This window comes from Paramormyrops kingsleyae, chromosome 13, assembly GCF_048594095.1.
Source record: "Paramormyrops kingsleyae isolate MSU_618 chromosome 13, PKINGS_0.4, whole genome shotgun sequence".
Taxonomy (NCBI): domain Eukaryota; kingdom Metazoa; phylum Chordata; class Actinopteri; order Osteoglossiformes; family Mormyridae; genus Paramormyrops; species Paramormyrops kingsleyae.
Window position 1 is genome coordinate 9,335,712 of NC_132809.1, and position 16,553 is coordinate 9,352,264.

General features: G+C 45.9%; 1 protein-coding gene across 3 annotated transcripts in view; it reads right to left on the reverse strand.

The window, feature by feature from the left end:
- Window positions 1-3,163: 3,163 nt before the first annotated feature.
- Window positions 3,164-16,553, reverse strand: part of LOC111848193 (potassium/sodium hyperpolarization-activated cyclic nucleotide-gated channel 3-like) — a 47,081-nt gene continuing 33,691 nt past the window's right edge. For all 3 annotated transcript variants that reach the window (XM_023820003.2, XM_072698135.1, XM_023820006.2), the window contains 3 exons: window positions 15,809-16,049; window positions 11,154-11,318; window positions 3,164-9,670 (listed from right to left, as the gene is read on the reverse strand). In XM_023820003.2, coding sequence (XP_023675771.1) covers window positions 8,154-9,670; window positions 11,154-11,318; window positions 15,809-16,049 — 1,923 coding nt within the window. In that variant the 3' untranslated portion in view covers window positions 3,164-8,153. The remainder of the gene's footprint in view (window positions 9,671-11,153; window positions 11,319-15,808; window positions 16,050-16,553) is intronic.

Genomic DNA, 16,553 nt, shown 5'->3' on the forward strand with positions numbered 1-16,553 from the left:
TTCCCAAAGAAATTGTTTTGGAAGATGACTATGATGTTACTTTGTGCTCTTGTTTGGAGCTCTGTGGCCATGCCCTGAATGTTGCGGCACATAGTGCGTAAAAGTCCTTCATGTTCTGTTGACTCTGCAGACTTCTAAACTTCCTCTGCCATTAACCCCAGCACAAAAACTGTGTGCCGGGAGCTTTGTGGAATGGGTCTCCATAGATAAGCAGCTGCATGCAAGCCTCACATCATCAAGTGCAATGCCAAGCATCAGATGGAGTGGTGTAAAGCACACTGCCACTGGACTCTGGAACAGTGGAAATGTGTTCCATGGAGTGATGAATCGTGTTTCTGTCTGGCAGTTTGATGGACGAGTCTTGGTTTGGCAGATTCCAGGAGAATGTTACTGCCTGGCTGCATTAAGCCAGCTGTAAAGTTTGGTAGAGGAGGGATAATGGTATGGAATAGTTTTTCAGGGGTTGGGCTGGGCTCCATAGTTCCAAGTAAACTAAGCGACATTTTGGACAATTCTATGTTTCCAGCTTCGTGGGAGCAGTTTGGGGAAGGCCCTTTCCTGTTCCAGCATGACTGTCCCCCAGAGCACAAAGCAAGGTCCATAAAGACATGATTGGGTGAGTTTGGTGTGGAAGAACTTGACTGACCTACACAGAGCCCTGACCTCAACCCCATCGAACAGCTTTGGGATGAACTAGAAGAGAGATTGTGAGCCAGACCATCACGTCCAACATCAGTGCCTGACCTCACAAAGGCTCTTCTGGATTAATGGGCAAAAATTCCAACAGACACACTCCAAAATCTTGTGGAAAAGCTTCCCAGAAGAGTGGCAGCTGTTATAGCTGCAAAGGGGGGACCAGCTCCATATTGATGCCCATGGATTTACAATGGGATGTAATAAAAGTTCCTGTAGGTGTAATGGCCAGGTCTCCCAATACTTTTATCCATATAGTATATCAGCATTGGCACCTTGAGAAAGTCCGTTAACCCTGACTACTCCAGTGGGGCACTGGACACTGTCTGACCCTGCTCTCTGACTCCAAAGATTGCTCTTATCGGTATATAAATGTGTCTCTGTGTCTCTCAAAGGGAGCATGATGGGGTGTGTGAAAGCTACCCAATTTCCCAATGGTGATGAATAAAGTACCTCCATTCTATTCTTAATGACAATGTTAACGACAAGCCATCATTTCCGTAATGATCCGTACGGTAGAGCCATTGCTGCTGTGACTGTGATGAATTGCAGTGAGATCCTTGTCGGTTCTGTCACACTAGTTACAGTGGCGCCACATTGACATGCTACTTTAGCTCTTCTTGGGGAGAAAAATCCCTGTATTCATCCAGCCAGGCTACATGCTTCCACCTACTGGGTGTGTAGGGGCTTAGCCAAAAGACTGTGACCCTAACTCTGAATGCTGGAGGTAGGAGCATTTTTTTGCATTGCATTAGTCATTGTTAACAGCATTGCTGTTTATGCTGCAACAATCAGTGAAATATAAGAGATAAAAAACACTTCTGTCCTTGAACTGAAGTAAGAAGAGATCAGTCATGCATTGAAGTAGAATTCAATTGTATGGTTTTACAATCTGCTGATCAGGAGTTCTGCTAAAAACATTGGTGGTAGAGATTTCACCTTTATTACCTGTGTGTTTTATGCTTGTCCAAAAAGAAAAAATGGTAGCGCTTTACTTAAAGCAGTCACATTTAATGTATTATTGATACCTTCATAATGCATTACAACGCATTCATAATGTTATAAAAATGGCTATAACTATTTATAAAAAGGCATAACACCTTATAGCCATGTTTACTATGCATTATGAATGCTTTACTTTAGATACCTTTATAATGCATTATAAAGGTCAGTATAAGCATTAAGGATGCTTTGTACTGCATTATGAAGGTATTTATAGTGCATTATGCATGAGCTTCATAGAGCAATCATAATGCATAATAAACATGACTATAATGTATTATGCCTTTTTATAAATAGTTATAGTCATGTGTATAATGCTTTATGAATGCATTATTGTATATTATGAAGGTGTCTATAACGCATTATTGCTTTAAGTAAAGTGTTACTGAAAAAATCCCCAGAATGGATATGTGGGGTAGAGCGGAGTGCTCTCAGCTGTCTTTAGAAAATCTGTTGTTTTGATTATTTATTTCAAGTTCATTAGTGGACTGAGGGAGGCAGCTTCCTTTGGGTTTTCATGGGAAAAAAACAAAAAGTGTCTCAAACCACACTGTGCCAAGACCAGCAACCCGAAGTAGAGATTAGCACAGCCTGCCACTTAACATTTTGGAACACCCTGATGAATTCCTGATTGCAAAGGGAGACTCTCCAGTCAAATAGAATTGCGTAAAATCAGTGATTCTCGCTCCTTCTTTCTCTTGGCACCATCCAGCTTCAGCGCCGATCTGTTTACTTTCACCATCAGTTGTTAAGCAGCTTGATGCCTCTAGAGAAATCCTCATGCTTCAGGGCTGATTTCAACACAGATTGGCAAAAGATCTTCACCAAGACAATAACAGACAGGATCAAGTAAAAAATAGCTATTGACTGTCCGTTTGTAAGCTAAAGTAGTATATTGTACGAATGATATAGCCTCTTTGAGCTGAAATAGTGCTTTCTGGTCAATTATAAATTTTATCCTAATTTTTGGGCCATTGACACAAATGCTGGTTTCTCTTCTTTCTGTAATTCCCCTCCTTTTGTTACAGGTCTGCCTCTGCACATTCCTTTCCTGAGCCTGTCTCACAAAGAGCAAGTTCTGTATAATTAGAATAGAAATGCTCTGACAAAGGGCTTCGTCTTCAATGAGTCCACACACCGGGAAGGGGAAGGTTACCTCAAGGGGGTTTTGTAATGAAGCAGATGGCTGAATGCTCACAGGTGCAGTTTCTGACAGTTCTTCCTGCAACGTGCTGTCCATAAATGCAGAACAACCTTAGTGGCCCGGCTCACTCCCCTCCTCTCTCTCTTCCTCTCCATCGCACTCTCCCTCCATCTCATCTCTCTCGGTACCCTCCCTCCCCATCTCTCGGTAGTCATCTATACGGCTCGTTGCTGATAATCTTTAAGGCACAAATAATGCTGTAATGATCCAACAGCCAATGTTCATTATACTTTATTTCGTACCTTTATAATATTGACCAGTGCATGTGCTTATCAACAACCCAACTTTTGTTCATCTTTATTCTCTCGCATACATATATCGTCATAAATATTTGTTTTAGTAACATTTCATCACGGTGGCCAGCAAACATAGCCAATCATGATACACCTTTGATGTCTCCTTATTGCTTTTTCCCAGAGTTCCAAGTTTAACACAGGAAGAAAATATATATATTTCTATATGTATATGCTTATGTATATATATATATATATATATATATATATATATATATATATATATATACAGACAGATAGTTAGATAGGTAGATAGATAGATATTCATGAATCAATAGCAAATCGGTCAAAAAAAATTCCTTCATAAACAAGTCTGTTCAGTTGTTGTAGGACTGTCGCTCTGATTACAAAACCTTCTATTAGAAATAGGTATTTTACACAATGTCCAGTATGTCTTAAATGTCATATGATTAACATCAAGAGTTCTTAAATAAATAAATAAATAAATAAAATGACAATAATGATTACTGCAAGTACACACATTTGGTGAGCATTGCTTATCATATTTATAATGATAAGTTTCTAAAACAAATACTGGAAGAATGAATTGTACAGACAGTTCTGAATAAATGCACAATATAAAACAAATATTAACAGATGACATGGGTGCAAAATTTCCGAATATGAAATGCACACTTTTCAGTGTTTTTTGTTTTTGTTGGGGGGTGGTTTTTCTGAAGTTTGTAAAATCTCCACAGTCGGCAAATCCATTTGGGTGAAATAAAAAGCCACATTTCAGTGCCGGACTGAAGAGAATCCTTAATTAAAAGGGTCTGAATTCAAATCTGTCCAAATATGTCCACTTCAAATGAATGTAGTGAAATTCAGTTACTTTAAAGCAGCACTTCTGGCTTTTTCCCTGGCCCCATGGTTACGGGTACGATCCCAACATTGTTCACATATGCGCATGAGCTGAAGTCCTGCCAAAATTCACTTAAAATGTGCTTATGAGGTATTGTGAAATATATCAGGAGGTGTGAATGGATAACTTATATCCGTGAATGTGGCTGTTTTTCCCTTATTTTGTGGTTGATTTCCGATGATGGCCTGCATGATTTTTGATCAATGCTGCACTGCTTCTGTTGCTCCCTTGTAACAGTAACCTACTGGCCAATAACACACATTCAATGGTAAATACTGCAGAAAGCTTAGATTCCTAAACTGCCCGAAAGTGGAATTCATTACAGAAAATTGATGGGTTGGGTTTTACAGGCAGACAGCTGCTGCACTTGATGTTCAGTATACATCATGATGTATCATACCTAAATCTAACGGTGGGCCAAATCGCCACGGCTGGCTGGCAAGCGGATTTGAGGTAGTGAGCAAAACAGCCGAAAGCTACTTGAGCATAGCTGGAGTAAAGTGTACATTTTCAAAGTCTGCTACGAAATAGAAATTAATTCAAATTCTAACACGCATTACCCCGGCATCTAACACCTGTGTGAACTCTGCCGTTCTGAGGTTCTGTCATTCTGCCCGAGTGCCCAGCTGGCCAGTTCATTCCGCTAGAATATATGAAATGCTTGATAATTCACCACTAATGTCTGCTGGATGCGTTTCATTGGCAAAACTAATATTTTACATCTATGACCATCGATCGTATAAGTGACAGGAAGGCATCCTGTCTGGAATGCTACTTCAGGGCCACACCTGTTTGCTATTTCAAATGGCCTTGTCATTGCCTCAAATTGGCAAATCAATAATCCATCCTTAGGGAAACTTCAGTCAGAGCCTACAAATAATCACCGGGCAGGAGAGGGGAGCCCAAGTTGTCTCAGGTGCGCTCAAGTCATCCCACTTCTCCTCTCCTGCTTCAACATCAACCCGCAACCCTGGGCGACTACCTTGCTCCTTTAATATGTCACTGTCTCCCTACATGGTGATCTGAATCTCACTGTCGCGCGATACATTCTGGTCAGCCAGCTCTGCCATTAAATAAGCCGGCTGTTCTCATGTTCTTTTGGGGAACAGATTTCTATCAAGAATAAATCAGGCGACATTTTTTTTTGCAGCTCTGCTACCCGAGAGACAGTCGCAGAAAAACAGAAAACGTTTCCTGCACAGAAGTAAACAGCTGTGCTCCTAATCATGATATTGCAACAACACTCCCTTGTCTGAAGTCTGAATGGCAATGTCTGTAATAATATATCCATGGAAACCATGCAGGCCATTCTAAAAGCCCAAGCTTCTGAAGAGGACAAGGGTCAACCAAAACATAGCTGGTTTGCCTGAATTATACACGAGTCAAATCTAATGGGTACAGGGGACTCTGTATGCCATTCCTCGTGATGGGGGGTGAGGAAAGACAGGCCTTGCTCTGGGCCGCCTCTGATTTATTGATTAATGTGTCAGTCAGCAAACGGAAATCGTAAATCATGGCTCGGCTTCTTAATACTATTTTAGGTGGACATTATTCACCTGCGGTCGCGCGAGAGTTGAAAAGGCAGAAAGAGGTCCTGTCTACTCATTTGAAAACACCACTGCAGTGTGATGCTATGATTAATTGATCTTTGTGAAACAGCACCATAGCAACCGCCGAACATTCTCAGAAAGGCCTGCCTTCCAAAGTTTTGGCATTTCGTTTGCTGATTATATATGGACAGATGGCGGTCTACCTGCGATTTACTAAGAAAACGTGTTAACTCTCCCTGTATGAGAATGCGTTCACTTTTAAAATTAAGAAAGAAAGGTGTCTACAAACAAGTCAGTTTAAATCCTCTAAATTTCCTCAGTGTTTGTGTATTTGGAAAAATGCCATCTACTTACAGTAACAGCCTGACATAAAAGACAATAAAATAAGACATTTTTAAATGTTTTTAATAAGAATGCCCACCTGTTGTGTAAAATTTGCCATTGTTACATATTCAAAAATGTTTCAACATTTTTTTAAGATTTACTTAAAATATTTAACCTACTCTTTGCTTAATATATTTTAATAATCAATATTTAATTAATGTAATATCTATTTTATTAAGTTCTGTGAAGGACAATGCCATCCATGCTGAGTATAAAGTTCTATGATGTTTGTATATCTGAATGCATCTGTAATTTCCCTGTTAATGTTTCTGCCTGGGAATGGCTTCCATGACGGCACTTTCTCCATCACGGTCTGCACACTTCAGCTCGATCCTGAGGGGTTAGAGGGCTCTCTTCACATTCCGTTTGAATCACATCATCCGGTGACACGATATTCGCCACGATCCGATATGACATTTTGCTAACTGAGTGCCCTTATAGCCCCATAGCAGCTTTCTCATATAATGCTCGAAACAGGTCTGACAACTTTTGAGTGTTGGTTCCAGACAGTTACAGTGTTTCCACCAGGATTTACACCCTCCCTATTATGCTAAACCTCAATCCTGTCTTCTTATTGCTACTGAATCCCATTGTTTCCTTAATCCCCGACACAGAACTTGATGTTGATTGGCGCCTGCATCCTTTGTTGTAATAATACGACAATCTATTCTGTCGCTTGAATGGGGGGAGAAAAAAAAACTTAGGTTGACATCATCTAGTAAATGATATCTGTTCTATTTCAAGAGTCAATGTCCCAAATAGTACTGTCAAAGTCAATAATCATAATTCCTAATTGTCAACAGTTCTTTTGGTGTTCAGTCTATCCACAGAAATTGGGGGGCAGGGCTCGTAATAAAGCTGGAAATTAAATATGCAGCTTGGTGAAATGTTAAGAGAAATGTTTAATGAAACACACATCTGTGTAAATCCAGCTTTGGCAGAGCACCTTTTGGAACAGTGAACCACTAACTAGATGCTTGACTGTTAGATCATGCTGGAAGATCAAAGCTCGGGCGGTCAGCTGTCCACCATCATCACCATTCACCAGCTAAGAACTAGAGCTGTTCTTTTGCACGGGTCCCTCCAACTACCACTGAACTCAAACCACGGGCTCAGACAGTTTCTTCTCTAAGGTGCAAATTTGCATCTTAATTGCCGGTGCTAGTGACTCCTTTCTTAACCCACTGAGGGTGTAGAAGGACACGGGGACATTAACGTATGCACACAAAATCAAAACATTTCTGTTTTTGATCAATCAAGGCATCCCTTGATTTGGCCTGGAAGTTGAGAGATGAATACACACACAGGGGGGCAGATCATCTTATCTGCGGGCCCTTGGCTGACATCAGCATGGACACTCTGGTGTTGCCGATTTAACTAACTATTTCACTTTTCCCAAGGCGGGGTGGAACCCTGATGTTTGCCGGGGCCCTAGGCTATAGCCTAGGATGGCCTATGCATTAATCTGGCCCTGCACATACTCTCACACACACACACACACACACACACACACAGTATACTGATACAAGCAGCCAAACCATCACTGTGTGACCCTGGAAGACGAAGGGAAAAAAAACAGATCCAGTAGATACTCTATTTGGCTTATGTCCCCCAAAAGTTTCGCTAATCAGAACGACAGAATTCAAGTTTTCAATACGAGCAAATAGCAAATAAGTCAACCGCAAATCACCGGAGAATCACAACTGTCGTTGCACGTGATCCTGTGTGACATGGTGAAACACGTAAGCTCATAAAGGTTGTACCTCTGTAACCAAAAAACAGTTCTTCTTACTGCCACAGGACAAAGTGCATAGGCTCCTGCACGGAATACTGTCATGTTGCCGTGCTAGCCACCTGGCGCAGCCCCTGTCAGTTCATTTGGCATAGGTAAAAACAAACTAAATCATGGCCCTTGTCTGAATGGATAGTATCTCACACCCTCCTAGAATGTTTTAAATATCAGGCGACATATATATTTCAGGGTAAAAAAACAGGAAATGGCAAAGCAAAAAAAAAAAAAGTACTAAGTACTAAGTCACCCAGTTAATCTTTGAATTCACAGTTATTTTAGGAAACTCAAAACACAGTGCAGAGTATGGAAGGGGGGAACATCGCTCAGAGATTATTTTTCTAGTCTAGGGTCCACAGGAGGGTGTGATCCAACCTCACAAATTGGAGGGCAGTTTGGAGCGGATGGGCTCGAGTTCGGACGTGTGCCCCCGTCGTGGTAGTAGGATGGGGGACATCCCTGGGGAATGAGTCTGAGGTATAGGTCCGGGGGACGTCTGTCTGACGAGCGGCACGTTCCCCGAGATGGAGCTGCAGGGCCTGCTGGACAGCACTGGGGAGGAAAAGGGGGTAAAGCAGGGATCTGACTCCTGGGAGGGCAGCCTGGGGGAGCGGCTCGTGGCCCGGCCCACCTCCTGGGGCAGGGAAGGGTGCGAGGTCGACGCCATTTTTGCTTCAGGGGAGAAGAAGCTTAGCAGTGACTCTGACTCCGGTTCCGTGCCGGCTCGGGGCAGACTGCACAGCCGGGGTGGGCACGAGACTTGTGGCAGGAGAAGAGAGCTATGGGACCCAGTGGCACTTGAGGGTTCGCTGTAGTGAAACGTTCTTCCGGTCACAGGGCTTTGGACCGTGGGGCTGGGGGCCAGCGGGGTGTAGCAGGGGGAGGCATTGCCAGAGCCATACTGGGCTAGGGAGGCTAGCGCTGATCGCTCCTGGTGAAGCTGGGGAAGGCAGCCGGACTGCAGGCCAGCCAGGCTCTCCTGCACCAGTGACAGCGGGGACCCCCCAGGGGGCAGCGTGTGCTGGCTCCGGCAGGATGACAGGGAGTCGGAGGAAGGGGTGTGGAACAGATTCAGGCTGCTAGAAGTCCTACCTGTGAGGTGCTGCTGGGATCCCGCCTGCGTGGGTGTAGAGGCGGGGGCCTGCGTCTGGCACATGCTGGGGCTGGCGGAGCTGGAGGCCAGGGGGCTGATGTGGGGTGTGAGGGCCGCGGCGGTGGCCCCTGGAGTCCCCCCCGCTTCCCCCTTGTGGGGGAGGCTCACAGTGGGTGGCGTGCTACAGGAGGCCGTCAGCTTTTGCCGTGGCTGCGTGTGCAGCTGCGAGCTGCTGGAGGATAGGGAGTCGGAGGTGGGGAGGGAGCCGAAACGGAGCGAGGCCAGGCCGCTGGGGCACGGGTGCGGACTGCTGCCGGGGGGCTGCTGGCTGGGGCCGGCTTGCACCGGTGTGGAGGTCATGTGATGGGCCCGGAAGGCAGCTAGCAGGGGGCTGTCCACGCCGGGGTGCGGCTTGGAGGGGGTGTCGCAGGGGGAGTCTCCCGGGGAGGCTGCCGACGCCGGGAAATGGAACTTCTTGAGGCGGCCAGGAGGGTCCTTGAGCGAGCCCAGCAAAGGGTTGCGGAGGAGAGCGCCGGGCAGGTGGGGGTGGTGCGTCAGAGCTATGGCGACGGAGGTGGTGGCAGCGGCCGCCTGAAGGGGCGCCTGAATGAGTGGAGCCCATATGACGGGGGTGGGTGAGGGCGGGACGGGGGGCGGGGCGGCCTGCAGCAGGTGGGCGGTGTGGGCCATGTCCCGGTCATGCTGCACGATCTGCTGAATGATCTCGTTCTCCTGGTAGTTCAGAACTCCTGAGCTGAGGTCATGCTGTACTTTGTGTTGCAAGATGGAGTTTTTCTTCCCTAAAAAGACAACATCAACATATAATTGAGCCTCAACCTTAAAATCCACAGCGAAGATCCCTTCCGACTGATTATTTCCCAGTGGTGGAATAATAAAACCACAAATACCAGTGGGACAAGAGGACAGGACTGGTCTACTGATTGACTGCTTTGTCTGGTATCTGATAAACCAGACCTCTTTGGTCTAAAAGCCCATAAGTTTAACTGCAGAGAACCGCGTTTATGTCAATTGTATCATAATCGTACAGTATGTGCATGTCTGCATGTGGAAAAATATGAACCGGCCTTCGGTTAAATCACTGGGCTCCCCCACTTCTAAGCCCATAAGCCAAGAAATCAGCAGCACACAATGTACAGTCGGCAGGGCTGCAAACAGATGATTACGGCCAATTAAGCAGAACATCGCCATGTGCTCAGGAGTCACCCGCAGCGAGGCCTTGGGTTAATTCACCACTGCCGATCAGTGCCATGCGGCACTGAAACCAGCATTAACTACTAACACGGTTCAAGAGGAATGATAAAGCAGGACAGGAGAATTTAGAGGGGTGGAACTATTAGTTTCTTGTGACACGCTCCCTGGGAACAGAGGTGGTGACGGTGAAACGGGACACAGGCAGCACCTCAGGGGACAACAGCGTGAACTGGAGAAGGACCCTCCCCACCCCTGCGTGTTAGGGTTTTGTTTTTGGCATGCTTGGGGGCGGACTGGGGAGCTATGTGAGATTATACAGGATACGCGAGTGTAACCACAGCTGCGGAGTCACTGAAAGCTGGAACACGACAGAACTGGCAGGGGGGGTTAAGCTGTGTAGTGTATAATAATACGCTCGGCTGTAAAATTGACATATTTAGCTGACAGAGTGCAATTATCCTTTTATACTACTGGATATTTATTTAGGCAGTGCACAGCCTCACTGAGAGCAGGAAAGCCTTGCAATGCTTCATTTGAAAGTGGCAGACTTTAATCGCCGTGCTGCTGGTCGGCCCTACAGAGGCCGTCCCTTCCTTAGCAGGACCCTCACAATCCCCCAGCCTCACACTGATGCTCACGCCTGCATGAAAGGCGCTGTCCTTTTTCACAGAGAATGAGACATGAGAAGACTCTCTCTCCCTCCCTCCAGGCCCAAAATGGGCCTCCACTGGTACCCTCAGGGGGAGACAGATGTTTGGAGCTTCCAGTGGGCGGAGCCACACATCTGGCCTGGAATCGCTCGCCTGACAGCCAGCCCCGGTGAGCAGTTGCTCTACGGATTGATGCGCAGATGCTTTACCTGCCTCTTCTGGTCCCTATTAGCACACACCTGCCAATAACGCGTCTACATATTTCTACTTACTGTCAGACGGACGCACCTCTCAGTATGATTAGTACCCCCAGGGCGTGCTTTGATTCCTCCTGAAGATGCCCTTTGTTTACGTGACCGAAGGAGAGATGCAGGCTTCCCGTGCGAGCCACCGGACTGGCCAGCCTACCAGCCAGACTCACCGATGCGGTCGAGGCGGTCCAGCGCCACGGTCTCGAAGGCACGCCGCATCATGGGGTACTCCTCCAGCACTTCGTTGAAGTTGTCAACGGAGAGTGAGTAGAGCCGGCAGTAGGTGTCCGCCCGCACGCTGGCCGTCCTCCTGCCCCGGGTCAGCAGGCAGATCTCTGCAGGGGAACATGACATCACCGCCACTCACATCAGCTCCTAACCGGCATAAGTGTTAAATCCTAACAGCTGATCCCGATATACTGATGTTCCAGGCACTTGATGTTTCCCTAACAGACTGAAATCTAATGTTAATAAAACACCAGGTACAACCACATGCAGTTTTCTCCGAACAGTATTTGATATCTTTCAGTTGATATTGAAGCCTAAGCCCTCAGGATGGCAACGAAAACGGCATGGGGCTAGCTGAGCTTCTCCGTTACCATGGTAATTGATCACCATCCATGGCCAGTTTATGAGACCCAGCTGACCCTTGTTAGAGGAATTGCCTTGTAAGGCTTTTATATGGAAGTTTTTGGGGGAATGAATGAATGAATGAATGAATGAATGAATATATGCATATGTACTTTCGTTCAGACAGACAGACAGACAGACAGACAGACAGACAGATAGATAGATAGTGCCCATCCAGGCATTGAACACAAGGATGTCATGCTCTTGGTGATGTGCTGCATGAAGGTCCTGGATGTGCACTTGCTGCCACTGATCCCCAAATGAGTGCAGCTGCCCTGCATAGTACATTTTGGGTGAAGAAAAGTAACCGTGAAAGGATACAGAAACGGTACATTGCAGGTCTTTTCTGAATAGGGCTGTCTGCTGAGAGACATGAGAGTGGGAATCAGGTTGTGAGAAAGGACAAACTGTGGAGCCTGACAGATCCTGCAGAATGCTGAATATCACAGTGATGAATCTTCCCTGCCTGCCTTTTGTTTGCTGAATGATATGAAACATTCTCTTCATTATTAATTTTTTTAAATCCTTACAGTCTGTTATTCAGCTTCCCAGATCCTTTGAAGACACTGGTCTGCATTCAGCCGCATGGCAGACGGGTCTGTTCTTCCTGTGTTATGCCATCAGATTCAGAGCGTTTGTTTACAGAATGACATTACATGTGTGACATCCTAAAAATGGCATTTAGCGATTTAACAGCGTCCTGAAAATACCTGGATTCAGTCCGTCGCTACACCTGCTGCATCGCTAAGTAGCTTTAAAAAGAGTGGGATTTGAATGCGACGTGAGGACCATGCTGATTTCCCTTGCATTTCCCCAGAAGCCCCCACTACAATGCAGTCATGGAGGAATGCGCATGTGGCCCAGTGACCGTCAGCATACCGACAGAAGGGGAGATTCTGAGCTCAGCCCAGAACCCAGTCAATGAGCTGGAATTCAAGATTTCAAATTACGAAATTCTGTCCGTCTCTTCCTTTCAAAATACTTTAGTCCGTGTCCATGGCAGTTCTGCATTTGGCTTTTCATGACAACAAAACCATATTATACATGTAACGAACAAAGCGTGGGTAAAAATGATTTGGGGCTTTAATAAAAACATTTGGGGCTTAAAGCCTCACTAGCCAGACCCTGGTGCCACCACTGAGCTACGCCATGGAGAATGTGAGGCAGGGAATCATGGGAAATGGAGCCCTGGAATGGCTGTAAGGTGAAGTGATGAGCTCCTGCATCTCTTGGATCAGAGGTCTGTGCAGAACCATCTTATTTTGTCTTCCCCTTTATCTGGATCCACCAGTACCCCCCCCTCATTTCCTCACAGACTACACTATTCTAGTGCAGGGAGGGTCCAAGCCACTCAGACGGTCAGTCCAAGGTGGGGGGGAGGGGTGCTGAAATGCTCTTACTGGCTTCAACAAATCCGTGTCTGCGGGTTAGCTGGGGATATAGGACACGTGTCCCCTTCAGGGGGCGCTATGTGACACAAACTAAAGGTGAAGCATCAACACTCACATCCATATTAAATCCCAAGTGCTCAGATAGCGCCTTTTACCAAATTTTGTACCTGCCGTATTGAAATTATACCGATGTCGCAATGAAATGAGACTCGAATGTTCATTTTAAGAACAGCCTTTGTGAGGATGTGTTTCCCTTAATCCAAGCTCAGGAATACATCTCCACAGCCTAATCGCAGCCTGTCATCACTGCTTATGCGTTTATATCATTGGTTCAATGCTGGGGACTGGGACGTGAGATAAGCATATGAACACAGCTAGATCATGAACACAAAAGCACATGAACACAAAGATCATGGGTACCACTCCCAGGTTGCACACATAAACTGTAACCCTCACCTGTACAGTAAGTTGATTTGGATAAAATGATCAGGTAAGTATAATGTAATGTTGGCAGCAGCATAATCAGAGCTTAAGCTGGAAGAGGGACTCTGACCATTGACAGCTAGATACTGGATGTCATAAAATTCCCGGGTGCCTTAAAGTCTTTACTGTTTTCTGATAGTTTATCATCAGTAGCTGCTTCACTCACAATGTATTAATTTCCCTTGCAGTAGAATTTTGTCTAATAAACCATCTTCTTTTAAATGGACGTCACATGTACGTCTGAAACTAGGGCAAGATGCATTAAAACGTCAAAATTACCTCTGTCCGAATCCTCATATTTCCTATGCCGGTAACTAATCTGCATTAAAATGATGCATAAAAGGTCAGAATTGTAGGTCTGTAATGACTCATCTAAAGGAATCCTGCGTAAAGTCACAAACTGATGTCACAATCTATGCTCACGTTGTCGTCTCACACACCTGATGCCCACTGGAGCTTCACTCATGAAGCAAACGAGTGAATGCTGTTCATTTCCAGGTGCTTCACCAGCCTCGTGGGGCGTGACTGAACATGGGATTCGGGCTTTATGCCCCCCCCCCACCCCGCTACACTGTGCTCTGGGTGAGACTAAAAAGGTGAGACGAATGCAGCATAAAAGGTTCCAAGTGTTCAAAAAAACAAACAAACAAAAAAATGGGTGCCTGGGTGAATGGGTGCCTTGTAATTTCCTCAGTAAATATACTGTTGTATATCTTTTTTAAACAAATAGGCGATGCTCAGTGGAGCTGAGACTACGTTTTCAGGCTGGGGTTCAGTATCTGTCACTTCTGACTGGCAGCCCTGCTGGCTGGATCCCAGGCGCCACCTACAGGTCCGACAGGTCGCTGCACTCTGCAGTCACAGTGCCAGCTGATCTGAGGTAAGTAAAGGAAGCGATGGTGTTGCCAGGGAGTGTCTGAAAAGGGCAAACCCTGTATCGGAGGGGGAGAGCAGGCTGAGAGCTGCACAGAAGTCAAATGGATTGGGCGGACGCTTGGGAGCAAATAGACATTTAATAATGGAACGAGATCAGCCTAATGAGGAGCTAAGGCTCAAAGAGACTCAAACATGTGGAATAAATGGATATTATAGGATTTGGGCTGGTAGTGCCTGGTGCAGTTGTTTTGGAGAGAGGCTGCCTTTGGGTTGCTTTCTTCCCTGTCATACTTTACCTATACGAGCAGCAAGCAGCATATGAGCCTCTGCCAAAACGGGATCATTCTGAGCACCAGGGGGATTACCCCCCTCTCGCAGCACATGTTGACGGCTTTCTGGGCCTTACTGCGCTCGCAGCTCTGAGCCGGGCCGGGACTCAGGCCGCCCACATGCCCTGCTTTCCGGGAGCAGAGATGCAGAGCCCCTCACCGGCAGGCCGAGCAACAGAGCGCGAAGACGCTCCCGCCAGGCAAATTAACCACCTAATCGGCGATACTTTCCTTTAAAAATCCTTTTAAATGACACCCTCAACGTTTCTTTGCTGGGGGTGTGAGTGGGTGGGTGCAGCTTCTCAATATGGCCGGCAAACATCCCCCCCCCCATCTGATTCGCCGTGACATTCACTTCACAACCCGGCAAGTCTTCCCGAAAAATACCGCACACCCAGTACTGGCGGTCTGCAGCCTTGAATCTGACAGTTACAGAAAGCGACGTAAAGACTTCTAAAGTGAGATTCCCCATGTCCTTCTGAAGAGACTCCCCCCAGCATTGCAGCAAGGCCAGCATTGGTAACTTAGCAACATGAAACCAGAGCCTTTTCTTTACATACATCTATTTGCACAAAAGCATCTGCTAAACAAATAAATACAAATGTAAATGCCTTGGATGCTTAAACATAAATCCACAGCGATTACAGTAAGCTATTATGTTGGGCATGAGTAATCACATTTTGTGAATGGGATTCTTGCTTTCCGAACCCAGTGACACAATCTGCGGGGAGGCCTAAATCACATCCAGCATCCAATCTTGTCCGACGGGCAAGAGAGCCTAAAAAAATTGTAGCGCTGTCCTGTTGTTCTGTTGAGTAGCATTGATTAATCTCAGCGACTTTAGGAGGATGGTTTGCTTTCCCCCATTCTGGCTTGTGGGTGCTTCTTGAAAGCTGGTGCTCGGATCATGTGACAAAGGAGCCATGTAATTAAACTCGGGCAGGCACCTCTTAATACATTGCTGTGGTGTTTAATTGCTTGAGTGGTATTTTAAACAGCACGCTGTCCATTTTGCACTAAAACCGCATTTCTGGCCTGCTGGTCAGCCTAGCTTAGCGCTATTAAAGCGTGCGGGTATAAATCGCCGCTTATTATTATTTATGCCAAACCCCTTACCGCCAAAGTAGGAGCCGTCCGAGAGCTTGGTCTCCTTGTTGCCCTTGGTGAGCACGCTCACCACCCCGTGCTGGATGAAGTACATCTTCTTGCCGATGGTGCCTTCGCGGATGATGTAGTCGCCGGGCTGGAAGACCTCGAAGCGCAGCTTGGTCAGCATGGACGTCACGAAGTTGGGGTCTGCGTTGGCGAACAGCGGCATGGAGGCCACCAGCTTCCGGCAGTTAAAGTTGATGATCTCCTGCACACGGAAAATTCTATTTAAAAAAATGGTGCCTGCCTACAGTATGATGGGGTGTCCCTGGAGCGAGCATATGTACCCACTTACAGCTTCAAGGGACACACAGTGCAGCTAGAGATACACTCAGTCGAACGTTTTTGAGCACCACAGATTATTCTTTGTAATAAACTGCAGATTATTTATTCTTGTTAAGCACTTGGAAAGTTCAGTGAACAGCCATAAAAGTCAAATAAAACAAGTTTGCTTTATAACATGGAAAGAATCCAGTTAATGAGCTGGAATTCAAGATTTCAAATTATGAAATTCTGTCCATTTCTTCCTTTCAAAATGCATTAGTTCCATGTCCGTATGTAACAGTTCATGTCTGAACTCCTATTAACTGGTTGTGTGGTGATGGCAAATTCAAATTCTAGGCTGTCCTTTACCTTTAAATGTACTAGTTACCGGTTTCATCCCATGAAACAGAGTAGTATTTAATGTCCCTTGTAGAAGGAATGCCTTGCA